General features: G+C 34.6%; 1 protein-coding gene across 3 annotated transcripts in view; it reads right to left on the bottom strand.

The window, feature by feature from the left end:
* CNTN1 (contactin 1) overlaps nucleotides 1-18234 on the bottom strand; it is a 290007-nt gene that overhangs the window by 37091 nt on the left and 234682 nt on the right. For all 3 annotated transcript variants that reach the window (XM_081821497.1, XM_081821495.1, XM_006740337.3), the window contains one exon: nucleotides 8643-8763. In XM_081821497.1, coding sequence (XP_081677623.1) covers nucleotides 8643-8763 — 121 coding nt within the window. The remainder of the gene's footprint in view (nucleotides 1-8642; nucleotides 8764-18234) is intronic.

Below are 18234 nucleotides of genomic sequence, written 5' to 3'. Positions count from 1 at the left end.
TTTACTTTGCTAATAATCCACCAACCTTATTCAGATCTCACTAGTTTTACATGCCTTCATTTGTATGTCTGAATGTTTATTTAGTTTTGTGCAACTTTTATCCATTGCAGTTATAGAGTAATTTCATCACAAGGATCCCCTGTGGTATCCTTTCATGGCCACATCTACTTCCCTTCCTCTGCCCTCTTTAACCCATGACAACTATTAATCTATTTTCCTTCTCTATAATTTTGTCATTTCAAGAATGCTATGTAAATGGAATCATACAGTATGTAAACTTTGAGATTGGCTTTTTTTCACTCAGCATAATTCCCTTGAGATACTTCCAAGTTACATGTATCAATAGATCATTTCTGTTTTATTGCAGAGTAGTATTCCATGGTACTGACGTACCACAGTTGAATCATTCACCTATTGAAGGGCATGTGGTTTTTCCCTGGTTTCAGTTATTATGAATAAAGCTGCTATGAACATTTGGATACATATTTTATGTGAACAGATGTTGTTATATCTCTGAGATAAATGCCCAGCAGTACAACTACTGGGTTGTATGGTAAGTACATGATTAAAAACTGCCACACTCATTTCCAGAGTGGCTGTCTCCTTTTACATTTTCATCTGCAGTGTGTGAGTGACTCACTTCCTCTACATCACTATTTCTTTTTTAAGTTTCATCATTCTGATAGGTATATAATGATATAGCATTGTGGTTTTAAATGGTGCTTTTCCTTAATGGCTAATGATGTTGAACACCATTTATATGCTTATTTCCCATTTGTATATCTTCTTCACTGAAATTTCTTTTTTTTTTTAGAATCTTTTTTTTTTTTAAAGATTTTATTTATTTATTTGATACACAGAGAGAGAGAGAGGAATCACAAGTAGGCAGAGTAGCAGGGAGCGGCAGAGGGAGAAGCAGGCTCCCCGCTGAGCAAGGAGCCCCATGTGGGACTTGATCCCAGGACCCTGGGATCATGACCTGAGCCAAAGTCAGACGCTTAACGACTGAGCCACCCAGGTGCCCCCATTGAAATTTCTGCTCATGTCTTTTGTCATTTGTCATATTGGATTGTTTTAGAGTTTTGGGAATTCTCTATAGATTCTATATATAAATCTTTTGTTGAACGTGTGGTTTGCAAATATTTCCTTCCACTCTGTAGGTTGTCTTTTCATCATCTTTGCAGAGACTCACAAAGCAAAAGTTTTTAATTTTGATGAAGTCTAGTTTATCACTTTTTCATCTTATACATTATGCTTTTGGTGTCAAGTCTACAAACTCTTACCTTATTCCTAGCTGCTGAACATTTTCACCTTTATTAATTTTCCTAAAAGTTCCATAGTTTTACATTTTACATTTAAGTCCATGATTCATTCACTTGGAGTTGATTTTCTATAATGTTTGAGGTTTAGGTCAAGGCTCTTTTTTTTGCCTATGAATGCTCAATTGTTCCAACATCATTTATTGGAAAGACTATCTTTTCTCCATTGAATTACTTTTGCATCTTTGTTAAAAATCATTTGAGCATATGTGTATGAGTTATTTTCTGTGTCCAGTGCTTATGTACCATGGTTCATCAAGCCAATCTTTATTCTAACTTTGCTAAACTTATCCCAGCACTATTAATTCAAAATCTTCCAAGAGAGAGCCTAGAATTGTGTGTCTTTAATCATAGTAGTAAATCTGATGTATAGCCATATTTGGGAACCCTGCTCAGAGGTTACACAAGGATTTTTCATGAATCTTTGCTGAGGTTGGTGGTGAGGAAGTAGAGGATAGCAGGTGACTTTGTGACTCTCTCATTTATTAAATTAATTAAGAAATATTTAACATTTAGGGAAAGTTATGAAAAACAAGAAATGGCCACCTATGTTCTCATCACTTGGCTTAATAAATGAAACATTACCTATAAAGATGTAGCTTCTTGTCGGTCCTCTCCCTCCTCAATCACATCCTCCTCCCTTTCTGTCTCCAACCCCAGAGGTAACCACTCTCCTATATTTTATAATTATCATTTTTACACATTCTCTATATTTGACAATATAAAATACACACACATATGCATATACAACCATATATACAGATATATGTCTAATTTGTTATTTTACTAGAAGTCTGACATAAAAGTGACTACAAACTTGATCAGAGGGCAAATTATCATTCTCATCAGCCTTCAAACCCAGACCACAGCATATCCTGAAGTCTGGTTTAGCTCAGTTTGCTTAGATTTACCCACACGTTTACTAGTTTCTTTGTTCACCATGCTTTCTGACATCTCAGAATTTAATTCTGGGATTATTTTCCTCTCTTCCTGAATTTTATCCATCAGACATTCCTTGATACATAACATTTTCTTGGGGGATAAACTCTGTTACTGTTTGTCCAAATATAACTTTATTTTTCCTCATTATGAATGATAATTTGTCTGGATATACACTTTTTGATAGACAGTTACTTTTTGTTTAGCATACTGAAAACTTTACTCCATGGCTGTAGTAGTATCTACAGCTGCATAACAAATTACCCCAAAACCCAGTGGCTTAAAACAACAATATACATTATCTCTCACAGTTGCTGTGGATTAAGAATTCTCGAGTGGCTTAGCTGGAGAGTTCTTGATCAGGATTTTGGCCAAGGCTACAGTTACCTGAAAGCTTGCCTGGAGGATCTGCTCTCTAGATGGCTTACTTGAATGACTGGGAAATTGATGCTGGTTTTCAGTAGGTCATCTTACACCTCATGTAGGCTTCTCTACAAAATTGCTGAAATGTCCTCATGACATGACAGCTGGCTTCCTCCAGATTGAGAGTTCCAAGAACCAAGGGAGAAGAAGTGATGTGGTTTATGACAGTGTTCAGCAATGTCACTTCTGTTGGCATATACAGCAACTCCCAGTGTAAAAGGGATTATTCAAGTGTTGGTATACCAGAAAGTAAAATGAGTGGGGGCCATTGTGAAGTCTGGCTCCTCCCGTTACTTTATGACATTTTTTTTTTTTTTTTTACTTTGTGACTCTTTATTGCTAATGCTGAGCAGTCTGTGGTCAGTGTATTGCTATGCCTTTGCAAAAAATATTTTTCCCTCTTGCTGCTCTTATAATCTTCTATTGGTTATTAATGTTCTGCAATTTTATTTTTTTTCATTAATTGTTCTTGTATTTCATTGTGATTCTTAAAACTGAGAAGCTATATTTGTCACTAATCTTCCTAAATTTGTAGTCATTATCTTTTTGAAAACTTTTCTCTCCTACTTTATCTAATATTCCTTCTGGTAATCTGATTTGACAAATATTGCTTTATCATTAGATCCTTAATATAATAATCTCATTTTTATAATTTGTCTTTGTCTTTCTGTGTTTATTTATTTGTGTTTGTTTCCTCATATACTACCTCTTAGGTCCCTAATCCTTTTCTTTTTCTTTTATTATGTTATGTTAATCACCATACATTACTTCATTAGTTTTTGATGTAGTGTTCCATGATTCATTGTTTGCATATAACACCCAGTGCTCCATTCAGTATGTGCCCTCTTTCATACCCATCACCAGGCTAACCCATTCCCCCATCCCCCTCCCCTCTAGAACCCTCAGTTTGTTTCTCAGAGTCCATAGTCTCTCATGGTTTTCTCTCCCTCCAATTTCCCTCTTTCATTTTCTAATCTGTCTCTGATTGTTGTTTAATCTATTGATTTTTTATTTTCAATGACTGTGTTTATCATTTATAGGTATTATTCCTGTTTTTTCCTCCAAATTCTCATTTTTATAGTATCTTGTTTCCAACTCATTTTTACCATTTCCTCTTTTATTTTTTAAAGATTTGGGCAAGAATATTCTCATTCTTATTCCAATGATTAAAATATGTATAGTATTCTGAACTCAAACACTATTGTTATCAATCTAACTCCTGATTCTCTCTCATTATGGCTTGCTTGTCATTTTTTACATAATTTCATATTTGATTTATCTAAATTTGTTGGACTCCTGAAGGGGCTGGTTTGAAGGCTTGCTATTTAGAGAGGGTAGTTTTTTGCCTTCGCCAGGGCTGTGAGGAAGAATGTATATTGGTTTATCCAAAAATTGTGGTGCTTTTAGTGAAAGAGTTTTAGAACATTGAATTAGCATATTGCCAGTAAAGTAAATATTTTTGATTTCTTCCAATCACTGCAACCTGACTTCTATGTTAAGGCTTCCAGGACAATAGTGCTTGAATAAAAGTTACTTTTGCAAAAATAATCTCTATACTGTACAAAAACTAGCAGAAATATATCCAAAGTGAAAGGATAGAAATAGCATAAAGGGCAGCTTTGGAAATCAAAGGTGAAAATTACATGGCCAATATGACTCCAGGGTTTGAAACTGTTTACATTACTGGAGGAACAGACAATATGTGCCACTTTTATGGTCTAATCCTTGAGCACCTGCGGACTCAATTAGCGGGTAAAAAAATTGAAGTGCTATAGATTTTTAAACATAAACATTTATGGCTGCTACAGAGACAATGACTTATAAATGATTATTGGACCATTTTTTGTAAACTGTTTTTAGTTGACAACATTTGCTATTCTTTTCCTTATTTCTCAATCCTATCATACATAAACAGATAAAAGGTGGAGGTGAGTTTTCTCTGGGTAAAAAGCTCCATGAAATCAGATCCGATGTTACATTTTCCTTTGTCTATGTTTTTCCTATATTTAATTCCAGTTTTATATTTAGAAACACTCATATTTAACTAATTCACTGCCTCTATTCTAAACTCAATTTAAAATAATGATGAAAGATATAAGCCTAAAATACATTTTTCTCTCTCATACAAATTACTTTTTTTTTTCAAAGATTTATCTATTTATTTGAGAGAGCGAGAATGAGAGAGAGAGTACATGAGAGGGGGGAGGGTCAGAGGGAGAAGCAGGCTCCTCGCTGAGCAGGGAGCCCGATGCGGGACTCGATCCAGGGACTCCAGGATCATGACCTGAGCTGAAGGCAGTCGCCCAACCAACTGAGCCACCCAGGTGCCCCAAATTACTTTTATCAAACTTTACACACATACCCACACTCACCAATACATGATTATTACTACACACACACACACGCACACACACATACACGCACACACACACACACGGATAGCAGCAATAATTTTCATTATGTATTCATTCCCTTCAAGGTAACATAGGCTAAAAGAAACCACATTATCTAAGTTATGTCTGAATATTTCTATTTTCATTTCATAGGGCATAACAGTTTATGCACTAAGCTAGTTCTATTGCCCAAAAAATTTCTCAGTGATCATCAGGAAATTACTTTCCTCTCTAATCTGTTCACTGTCCCACTCATTGCACTAATTTCAGAATCTGCAATTTAGGTCACTAGAATTAGTGACTAGAATTATTTCATCTCTAATATGGCAAGTTCTTAAAGATATCTAATGTCTAATATGTAACATATTTAATATGTTTTGAGTCAGATATATTCTTGAAAGGTTTAGTGAAAATTTAATTTTTCACATGCAATTCATAATTTAAATGAGCTATTAGAGCTCACTACATGGTACTTGTTAGGGTTTTTTTTTTTTTTATTACTAGCATGAAGTGAATATCCCTTAGTTTTTCTTTTTAGAGAGTCTTGATCTAGATGAGGGAAGGAAAGAGAAGCAGGTTAAGTTTCTTGGCCTCTGGGCCGAAAATGGCCTTTTGGGCCATTGCTGGCTTTGGAAATCTGATGAAAATTATAAATCCTCTTCCCAGGGAAATGCCACACACACATGAAATTTTGCATATGATTTCAGAAAGTCCATGAACCTCTTGAAGCCTGTCCAAGGAACAGATTATGATTTCCTGGACTAGATGACAAAACATAATTAAGTGGATAAATGGACCAATAATATTACTTGAGGTATGCTATATTTTCTTATATACTACTCATCATTACTATATAATAAATATAGAAAATTGTTTAATTTTATATCCCATGACTTAAGTATATAAAGCATATTTGAAGGTCTAATTTATATACATTTTTTGACACAAGCTATGCACATATATATTTGACTATTTTAATTGCAAATTTCTCTTGACATAAAAGGAATACCTTTTAGATTATTAGAAATAAAGTTTGCAGAGTGATTACAACTTGTAGGCTTTTAACAGGGCTAGGTAATACTTTTTATCTATGTGTAGAGTATTTTTAATATCCCGCTGTAGTGTAGGGACTTAAAATGTTATATCATATTTCTACTGAGTGCACTTGCCAGGTTCTATTGCTTCAAAGTACTTTTCCTGTAACTAAAAAGCTTAAAGAAAACACTTAATATTTCCATACAATACCTAAAATAGTTTTTTTATTGGTTTTACCTCTGTAAAAAAAATACACATTAGGATGATTGTTAATTACCTAAGTATGTGTGGATAATACCATTGATGCTCTTTGACTGCATTTGTCTAAATTCCTCTTCCCTCTGAATATTGGGAATTTACCACATTGCAATTACATGAAAACACTGCTGTACGAGCATGGTAACAAAACCCCTTTGTTGTTTGTTTTTGTTTTGCTTTGTTTTTAGAGAGGGAGAGAAAGTGGGAGAGGTGGAGGGGGGCAGGGTGGGAGACTCCACACCCAGCACAGAGCCCGACATGGGGGGCTCTATTTCACAACCCCGAGATCATGACCCTAGCCGAAATCAAGAGTCAGGTGCTTAACCAACTGAGCCACCCAGACGCCCCAAACATAATCCCTATTGTAACATAATGTGAATTTTTAAATATGCAAACAATTTCAATTAAATATATACATAGGCTATTGTTGAAAATGGCTTAACAGCTAGTAATCTAACTAGAAAAAACAGTGAGCTAGTCCCCCTCTCTGATGACTCTTGAATATAATAGATGTCCCAGATCATAAAATACTTTTAATGAAAATACAGAACTTAAACGAACTTTCTTCAATTTAGCATAAGGGATATATGGAATGAATGTCTAAGTTCATTTGGATAAAGAAACTTCAGCTGAACTTCTATTACTCTATTGGAGAATATGTTCAGCTGGAATAAAGGGCTTTTCAGCATTTCCCCAGATGGAGAATTGAGGACTCCATATTACCACTGCTCTAGAGGCAACTGCAAGAGATATATGAGGTTGGGTGAAATTATATTAGATCCAAAGGGGTATGAAGACAAACCACAGATATCATCTCATTTACTAATTATTTGTTTAATTGTACAAAAACTGACTGAAAAAGTGTGTAATAAATAATAGCCAATAAATTTTCTAGTAGATGAAATGTGAAAAAATAAAAATTTTAACATAAAAAAGAATAAAATAAAAATTTTAACATGACACAGACTGATAAAGAGAGCTATGAAACTATGGGATAGAATTCTTCAGCTTACTTAAGGATTAATAAAAAATGCATATGTGAATTTCACAACCTAGTAGAGAAGATAACTCATATGCACAGATTGCTATAAAACACATTAAAGAAAGTATTGACTGCTAATAAAGTTTAGAAGAAAGGGACACATATTCGGGACATCGGGAAAGGACTCATGAATTTGGCAATGCTTGAGCCTAGCCTTGAAGGATGGCTTAAGATTTGGGCAACAAACAATGACTGTGGGACATGGAAGTAATGCTGTGATCCAAGGAACGGAAGTAGAAACCCTAGGATATTTCTGTGGACGGGTTGGACAGTGGAGTTGGTTACATGGAATGGTAAAAGATTAAAGCTAAAAAGACTGAAGTTAATACAAGAAGCTTTTTGGTACTTAGCTAAAAGGAGTGGTCTTTGTTCTGTAGGCAGTGAGTGAAGAGCCAATGAATGAAGTTTTGAGCGGGACTCACAGCTATACAGCAAAGGTCAGCATTAAGGGGGCTGTACTTTCAATAAGGGTGTATTGCCACATATTCTCAATTATATATAAGAACAAAAGCACTAGCCTAAAAACCAGCAACAAACGGAGGGGCGCCTGGATGGCTCAGCCGTTAAGCATCTGCCTTCAGCTCAGGTCATGATCCCAGGGTCCTGGGATCGAGCCCCACATCGGGCTCCCTGCTCGGCAGGAAGCCTGCTTCTCCCTCTCCCACTCCCCCTGCTTCTGTTCCTGCTCTCGCTAACTCTCTCTCTGTCAAATAAATAAATAAAATCTTTTAAAAAATAAATAAATAAATAAATAAATAAATAATAAAAAAAATAAAAACCAGCAACAAATGGAAACATGATACATGTATAAATTAACTTTTTATTCTAAAATGATAGTGATAAATATGTAACACTTCAAGGTATAGCAAACAGCATCAGTATGTTTTTTCCATACAAAAAAATACAAAAGGAAACAACACTATACTCAACACATGAAAAGTATTACCAGAAACTGAGAACTTCTGGTAAATACTAAGTTTAAAAGCACAAACATTTAGTAGGAGGCATGTGGTATAAGTTTCTAGAAGATATGTAGTTAGTAAAACAAACAAAATCAGTGTTGTTTACTACTTGTCTGGCATAAATCATTCTTAGGCATGGATGAGGAGCTATTCTCAAGGACCAAGACTCTAAATATATAAGAATTCTTACCAGAGTTACCAGAAGATTATACAATAGTTATGCAAGTCAAATACCTCTGAATTTGTAAATTTAGAATGTTGAAATTCTTACCTCGAACAACAAGGTCAGCTGAAGCTGAAGAGTTGTCCACGATTGTCTGAGCAGTACATGTGTATCTACCAGCATGCTTCAGCTGGGCATTTCGGATAAGCAGTTCCCCATTGGAATCCAGCTGTTAGCAAAAATAGCAGTCATTCACATCACTACAATCTTCACCAATTATATGGCATTTAGGATACAAGAGGTACATTTTTTCCCCTAACAATATGAGCACCATTAAAAGGTATCTTTTTTAGATACGCTAATTATGTCCTTACTTAGGTTACTTCAAGTCTGTCTTCAGTATCTCAAGCAAAAAGTAAAGTGAGTGAATTAATTAAGATCCTTTTTAGCCCAAATATCTTTAACATTCTATTATTCCTATTACCAGAGGGAGGGCCATACAGAGATAAACTAAGGGATGAAACTATTTCATTCATAGCTTTTAAAGATAAATGGCAAAGTCTAAAACACTTCATGCTAAATGTCAATGAAGATAAATGGTATATGGCTAGGAAGAATTTGGTTTTGCAAAGCCAATCTGATTAATTTCAAGATGTACTACAGTTAATTACACAAAGATACTAAAAGTGTAAGAAACTGTCAAAATGGACAATTCTAAAATTTTCTGTTTTGGTCGAAACACAAACTCCATGTAAACAAGGATATTTGTTTTGTTCACTGCTCTATTCCCAGTGTTTGTTCAATATACATTTTTTGAAGAAGGCCTGAGGGACTCTTGCCTGTGAGAGATAAGGCACTATCTAAATGCAATTTCTAAAAATAGCTAGTATTTATTGAATGCCCACTCTGAAGGTTCTGGGCTATGCAAGTGTGTGTGTTTGTGTGTGTGTGTGTGTGTGTAATTTCATTCTCTTCTGACTACAGTCCTATAAGATAGGTCCTATTCTGTCCATTTTATTAAAGATAAAAGTGAGACTTAGAGTAGCCAAATAATTTAACTAAGGTCACTGAGCTTGTTTGGTAGTGGGAGCATCCAAAGTCCATGCTCATTATCTCCAAACTATTCATCTAGAGAAAAATTTGGAAAACTCAATTATCTATCATCTCTCTCTCTCTCTCTATTTGAGAGAGGGTGAGAATGAGTAGGAGGGGAAAAGGAGAGGGAGAGAGAATCTCCAACAGACTCCCCACTGAGCATGGAGCCTGATTCAGGGCTCAATCCAATGACCCCAAGATCACGACCTGAGCCGAAACCAAGAGTCAGATGCTTAACAGACTTAACCACTCAGGCACCCCTGGAAAACTCAATTTTTAAGTAGACATTTGGTTTTCTGGAGAACTAAGTATACTGATTTACTATTCTAATCATAAATATCCAGCTATATCAAAAGATGAAAAATTAATGGTTAGGTTAATATTTTACATAATAGATGAGAATATTGTTTATGTAATATAATAGACTTACACATTTTAAAATTTTGATTCTTTTAATGACTGCATGTGGAATGAATGCTCTGCTTCACCATACATTTTGCCAGTGGCCCCTTCATATATCAAATTTCCTGCTGGTTTTGGAAAGTGTTTGGGTTTGCTATACTTTTTTAATTAATGAGGTTAAGAATATAGGCATACCTTGAAGATATTGTGGGTTCAGTTCTAGACCACCACAATAAGCCAAGTCAAATCAATTTTTTTAAATTTCCCAGTGCATATAAAAGTTATGTACACCATATTATAGTCCGCAATGGCATTACACTATATTAAAGTATGCAATGGCACTTACACTATATTAAAGTATTCAATGGCATTATGTCTAACAAAGCAACCTACAGGGCCACCTGGGTAGTGCAGTCAGTTGAGCATCTGATTCTTGGTTTTGGCTCAGGCCATGATCTCAGGGTGGTGAGATTGAGCCCTGCGTGGGGCTCCACACTCAGCATGGAGTCTGCTTGGGATTCTCTTTCCCTCTGTCCCTCCCACTCATGTACTTACTCTCTCTCTTTCAAATAAATAAATAAAGCTTTTTTAAAAAAGCAATATACATGCATCAATTTAAAAATAATTTATTGCTAAAAAATGCTAACCACCATATGAGCTTTCAGCATGTCATAATCTTTTGCTGGTGGAGGGTCTTGCCTTGATGTTGATGGCTGCTGACTGATGAGTATGGTGGTTGTTGAAGGTTGGAGTGTCTGTGGCAATTTCTTAAAATAAGACAACAATGACGCTTGCCCCATCAATTGACTCTTCCTTTAATGAAAGATTTCTCTGTAGCATGTGATGCTGTTTGACAGCATTCTACCCACAATGGAACTGCTTTCAAAATTGGAGTCAATCCTCACAAACCCTGCTGCTGCTTTATCAACTGAGTTGATATAATATTCTAAATCTTTTGTTGTCATTTCAATAGTCTTTACAGCATCTTCACCATGAGTAGATTCCATCTCAAGAAACCACTTTCTTTGCTCATCCATAAGAAGCAACTCTTCATCTGTTCAAGTTTCATCATAAGATTGTAGCAATCCAATCACATCATCAGACTCCACTTCTAATTCCAGTTCTCTTATTATTTTCACTACATTTGCAGTTACTTCCTCTACTGAAATCTTAAACACCTCACAGTCATCCATGAGGGTTGGAATCAAATTCTTCTAAATTCCTGTTCACGTGGATATTTTTGGACTCTTCCCATGAATCACAAATATTCTTAATGGCATCTAAAACTGGGAATCCTTCCCAGAAGTTTCTCAATTTTCTTTGCCCAGATCTATCAGAGGAATCACTATCTATGGCAGCTATAGCCTTATGAAATATAGTTCTTAAATAATAGGACTTGAAATGAAAACACTAATTTGAGAGGATATATGCACCCCCATGTTTATCACAGCCTTCTTTACAATAGCTACAATATGAAAGCAACACAAGTGTCCTTCTATACACATACAATGTATTATTAGTCACAAAAATGAAGGAAATATTGCCATTTAATACAACTTGGATGTGTTATTTGAAGTGAAATAAGTCAGATGGAAAAAGACAAATACCATATAACTTACTGATATATGAAATCTAAAAAACAAAATGAATGAAAAAATAAAGAAACAGATTCTTAAATACAGAGAACAATCTGGTAGTTGCCAGAGGGAAGGTTGGTGGGGGAATGGGCAAAATAGAAGAAAGGGACTATGAGATACAAATTCCCAGTTATAAAATAAGTAAGTCATGGAGATGAAAAGTACAGCATAGATAATATACTGTATTATAATATATTACAATAATATTGTAATAATGTTATATGGTGACAGATGGTGACTACACTCACTGTGGTGAACATTGAGTAATGTATAGAATGTGTTGAGTTACTACATTGTACACCTGAAACTAATATAACATTGTACGTCAATTGTATTTCAATAATAAATGTAAAACAATAATAAGGCTTGAAAGTTGAAATTGCTCTTTGATCCATGGGCTACAGAATGGATGTTGTGTTAGCAGGCATGAAAACATTAATCTTGTTGTACATCTCCATCAGAGCTGTTTAGTGACCAGGTGCATTGTCAACAGGCAGTAATATTTTGAAAGAATTTTTTTTTTTTCTGAGCAATAGGTCTCAGCAGTGGGCTTAAAATATTCAACAATATTGAATATTTTAAAATGTTGTCAACAGATGTGCTGTCATCCAGGCTTTGCTGTTCCATTTATAGAGCACAGGCAGAGTAGATTCTGCATAACTCTTAACAGCCCTAGGATTTTGAGAATGGTAAATGAGAATTGGCTTCAACTTATATTCACCAGCTGCATTAACCCCAAACAAGAAAGTCAGGCCGTCCTTTGAAGTTGTGGAGACTTTTAAATAGATATGAAAATCCTAGATAATATCTTCTAATGTAAGGTTGATTTGTCTACTTTGAAAATCTGTTGTTTAGTGTAGCCACCTTCATTAATGATCTTAGCTAGATCTTCTGGGTAACTTGCTGCAGCTTCTCCAACAACACTTGCTATTTCACCTTGCATTGTTATGTTATGGAGACGGCTTCTTTCCTTAAACCTCATGAACCAACCTCTGCTAGCTTCACACTTTTCTTCTGCAGCTTCCTCACCTCTCTCAGCCTTCATGGAATTGAATAGAGTTAGGGCCTTGCTCTGGATTAGGGTCTGGCTGAAGGGGATGTTTTGGCTGGTTTGATCTTCTATCCAGACCACTAAAACTTTCTCCATACCAGCAATAAGGCTGTTTTGCTTACTTATTATTCATATGCTCACTGGAGTAGAACTTTTAATTTCCTTCAAGAACTTTTCCTTTGTATTCATAACTTGGCTAACTCTTTGGTGCAAGAGTCCTAGCTTCAGGCCTATCTTGGCTTTCAACAGGCCTTCTACTCTAAGCTTAATTATTTCTAGCATTTGATTTAAAATGAGAGATGTGAAACTCTTTCTTTTACTTGAACACTTAGAGGCCATCATTGGGTTATTGGCCTGATTTCAATATTGTTGTATTTCAGGGAATAGGGAGGGCCAAGGAGAGGGAGAAAGTCAGAACAGCTAGTCTGTGGAGCAGTCAAAACCCACACAACAGTTATTAAATTTGCTGTTTCATATGGGTACAGTTCTTGACACCTGAAAACAATGACAACAGTAACATCAAAGATCACTGATCACAGATCTAGCAAATATAATAATAATGAAAATTTTAAATATTGTGGGAATTACCAAAATATGATCCAGAGACACAAAGTGAGCAAATGCTATTGGAAAAATGGTGCAAGTAGACTTGCTCAACAATGGGTTGCCACAAACCTTCAATTTGTAAAAACACATTATTTGCAAAGAACCATAAAGTGAAATGTAGTAAAACGAGGTATGCCTGTAATTGCTAGTTATAGTGTGAGCAGATTGATTCTGTTGGTTGTAACAGAATGCTACTATCTCCATATAAAGAACTGGTCCGTGGCCACATGCATTGTTCCTTGATATTAGCCAGTCTTAGTAAAAATGTAGCTAGAGGTTATACAATTTAATGTCAGTTGGGGGTCTTCCTGTACCTTGAGGTCTAAAAATTTAGTTCCCAAGATTGCTGCAAATTCCTTGGGTAGTCTCTCCTACCTACATCTCCCTACATTGTATCCCTGTGTTATATATGTGTACAGTGTCTTCTACTAGACTATAATTTTTTGTGGGAGGAACTAGGTTTTATTTATTATTACATACAAATTACTTATTGTAATATCTGACATACAGGAGGAATTCAGCAAATAAATATTACACAAATGAATTAATAAATACCTATTATCTAAAATGTTCTTACTAAATTCTTTTAGTAATTTTGTATGATTTTTTCAGGTAAGATAATGACAATGTTATAAGATAAAATAACTGAATTGAGAACAACTATTGGTATCCATATACATGAGATAAACTGCCATTAATAATATATTTCAAACTATTTATGAACTAATTTCATGAGGAAATAAAAGTTTTAGCAATAATGTGTAAATTTCTAGAAAAAAAAATGCAGTGAACATATAAGAGAATGGAAACCTCTAAGTTTTCCAACTACCTGTATGCATTGTAAAGAATTTGGCCTTGCCCCAAGGGAGGTCTGCTATTTCTTCAGCTTCTGGAAGGTAATCTAAAGTGTCTTTCTTTGCCTTGGGTCATACTGGATAGTCTAACAATGTGATTTAGAGTGGGTATTAGAGACTCTTGTATAATACGTTTTAGGCTTAGGGTCTGAAATCGTATAGTGACTTAGGGTAGGGGCTTTGGGTCATGTGGTATAGGTCAGTCCAGAGACTGACATTAACCATTTGGGCAATCAATCAGTCATGCCTACGTGATTAAGCCCCAATAAACTCTTTGAACACCAAAGCTCAGGTGAGCCTTCCCAGTTGGCAATACTCTGTGCATACTGCCACACACCTAAGCTGATAAAGTAATGCATCTTGACTCCACAGAGACAGAACAATAGAAGCTCTATATTTGGTACTTCTCTGGGATTCTGCCCTGTGCACTTCTTCTGTTGGCTGATTTTAATCTGTATGTTTTTCCTGTAATAAACTGTAACCATAAATATAATGGCTTTCAGGGAGTTCTGTGAGTCCCTTCTAGCAAATCAAAACTGAGGGTGGTTTTGGCAACCCCTGGAATTTGTAGTTCATTTCAGAAGTGAAGATGGTCTTGGGGATGGTGCCCCTTTGTAGTTGGCCTAACTCTTCATACTGCCTTACTAAATAGAATTCATTTATGAGAGGAGGTAAAGAAATATTATTTTATTATTTATAACTTTTTAAAAAATATTTGAGGCAAGGAGAGAATAAATGTGTGTGTATGGTGAAGGTCATATGTTTTTCTTGAGCTGTCATAAAGGCTAATTGGCACATATTTCTGAGTAATTTTCTAGTGAGAAAAAATAAAATAATTTAAACACTGTATATTTGTAAAACACACTGCTTTAATGTGTTTTCACATTCTTAATTAGCACTGCATTGTGACACTAAATATTCAGTAATGGAAAGATATTAAGTAAAATCTTTTTAAGTTATTATGATGAAGATAAGTTATATTTGAGGAAAATAATGTTTGCACAAAGTAAAAAGCACTTAGTTCTATTACATGCTTTCATTATGTGAACTCACACTTCTTTGGTTGCTTCCTATGCCTAAATGAAAGATAATCCTGTTGCTAAACTCACACTATTTTAAGCAGTCAGGTGATTAGGCTGAAATTAAAAAAATAAAACACCTCAGAAATTTAAAATTTTTTTTTTAATTCAAGTCCTCACAATAAAAAAAATTGAGGGCAGAAAAATAATATAAAAATAAACAAGTTATGACACTGTAATTGCCTTTTGTAAAATATTTATATTCTGTACACCTAATATTCTTTTTTTTCTTAATAAAATTGCTATCTTTTTCCCCCAGACTCTCAGTTTGAAACATATTGCTGTTTACATATTCACTTATTTTATTCTCAGAGAAATAATGTGGTCATGATTTTTATACTTTTCACATGTTATTAAAAACACAACCTATTTATGTCTTAAAATTATATTAAATTTATACTTATTGAATCTTCTAAATAAACTCTTTAAACTTTTAATTAAACTATTCTGAAAGTTCACTGCTAGAGTACTTTTAAATGTCAGCTCTGTTTTAAACATTAGGACTTAGTTACGTAATGATAGACTACTTGTGTAAAGCAATAATAAGCAACCTTAACATTTATTTTCATTTGCTCTATATTTGGTAAAGGTGTGGGACTGAAATATCTCAAGAAGGAAAGCAAAGGAAAAATATACTATATTATTTCCAATATAGTTGTGTATGTATAAAAACTTTCCTGAAATTTTTATAAATGGTAATAGTTCTTTCCATACCTCAGGAGAAGTTGAGGTTCTCAGTGGTTGACAGAACGCTTACAAAGCAAGTAAAGATCATGGACCTCAGCACATTCTAGCCACAAATTAGATATGAATGCTCTCTATATTTTCACTAAAAAACCACAGCTTGGCTGAATTACAAAATGCTTCCCTTCATGTGAGGAGAGTTGAATCACATACTGGAAATTGTGATAGCACAGCTCAGGGATGTTCCAAAGTGTAGATGTGGTTTACCGCTTAGAAATTTCCCAAATTTAAATCAAAAGACTTCCAAAATATAAATGTCCCTTCCTTTCCTCCCCTTCCCCCATGAACTGACTCTACAAATTCATCCTTGCCATATCAATGAATCTGAATTACTAAGTTGTATTAACAAATTTAATTAATCATAATGAACAAAGAAATATGTTGGATGGTACATACAAGGTTGAGATAAAGCTTAGAGCTCATAATAGCTATATATCAACAAAAACATCTCTTTTGTTCCATTGAAGCTCAGAAGGAAGGGGCACATACAGAAGGTTGAAGGAAAGAATATCCTTTAAAGAGAATATTCTAGAAACTGATAAGCAAAAGCTATTAAATATGTTTGATACATGCTATATCCATGAAAAATTAACTTTTCTTTTTACTTTTGGCTTGTTAGATTAAAGAAGGAGTAACTATAGCAGATGCATCACTGCAACTGCAAACTTCAACACCACCATCACCAACACGATTTACAACAAATAATTAGTGAGGGTTTCATAGGTGCCAGGGACTATTATAAATAAATATTCTTCATGTGCAGACTCACTTACTCTTAACAGCAACTCTGTGAGATAGATAGTATTCTTAATCATATTTGGGGGAGGAGGATGCATTACTGTTATTAACTATAGCCACCACGACTGGTAGTACTGTTGCTGTTGATAGAATACGTTTGCTGCAACTAATACTACTATAAAAACAGCTTCTGCTACTTGCATTCTTGCTGTACTACTTGCTGTTATGTTAATCACCATACATCCCATCATTAGTTTTTGATGTAGTGTTCCATGATTCATTGTTTGCGTAAAACACCCAGTGGCACGTTCTGCATGGAGTACATACGTTTTCTTATTTAATTTTTTATAGTACTCAGGGAGAGACTGTTTGTTTCCTTTTCATTGTATTTTTTACAGATTTTATTGTATTTTCTATAGATTCTATAGAATCTATAGATTTTTTATAGATTTATTTATTTCAGAGAGAGAGGAATGTGTGCACGCAAGAGTGGGGAGGGGCAGAACAAGAGGGAGAGAATCTCAAGCAGACTCCTCCCTGAGTGTGCAGCCCTCCACATCCCATGACCCTGAGATCATGACCCGACCTGAAATCAAGAATGGGATGCTGAGCCACCCAGGCACCCCTATGTTTCCATTTTAAAGACAAGGAATTTGAGATTTTCAGTTAAGTGGCTGGTGGAAGGCTCCATAGTTAACACACATTACTGGTTTAACTGTCTCCAAGATACTGTTTTATGAATCAGACAATGGGATTTAAGTTCACAGTTCGGTACGTAAAAGTGGGTAGTTTCTCATAGCAGAAAGAATACAACATTATTATTTTACATATCTATTTATTAAATTTTTAATCTACTAAAATGTTCAAACATAAGAAAATAGGAAGAATAGTTCTGCATGGAGCACTGGGTGTTAATACGCAAACAATGAATCATGGAACACTTCATCAAAAACTAATGATGTAATGTATGGTGACTAACATAACATAATAATAAAAAAAATCATAAAAAAAAGAAAATAGGAAGAATAGAAGAATAGTATCATGGTCACCTGAATAAAAACCATTAGATTCAATTTACCATGTTTGCTTTATCTAATTATATAGCTAGCTCTATCTTTCCTTGTCTCTACATACAATGTGTCCATCTATTATTGAACCCTAGAAAAACAAATTACTGGTATTATCATACTTCATTCCTCAAATATTAGGTTGACTCTCCCAAAAAGTCCATTCTCTCACATAATCACAAAACCATTTTCACACATAATGTAATTAACACTAATTTCCTAATATTACCTAATATTTAAGTTAGTGTTATTTTAAGTAATGTTTGAGCATTAAGATTGCCTGAATGTGAAAAATATTTTTAAAGGTATGACTTAAAAATCTTATGAAAATGAAGTAATATCATCATAAATATAAAAACTTAAGTAAATTAGGAAAGTGGTCTAGAATTATTAAGAGATCATGAAATATTTGTAGAATCAATGGAAA

This window comes from Leptonychotes weddellii, chromosome 5 (genome assembly GCF_054177405.1).
Source record: "Leptonychotes weddellii isolate Sample4059 chromosome 5, ASM5417740v2, whole genome shotgun sequence".
Classification (NCBI taxonomy): Eukaryota; Metazoa; Chordata; class Mammalia; order Carnivora; family Phocidae; genus Leptonychotes; species Leptonychotes weddellii.
Note: the sequence above shows the minus strand (reverse complement) of the source record. Positions and strands in the feature narration are given on the sequence as shown.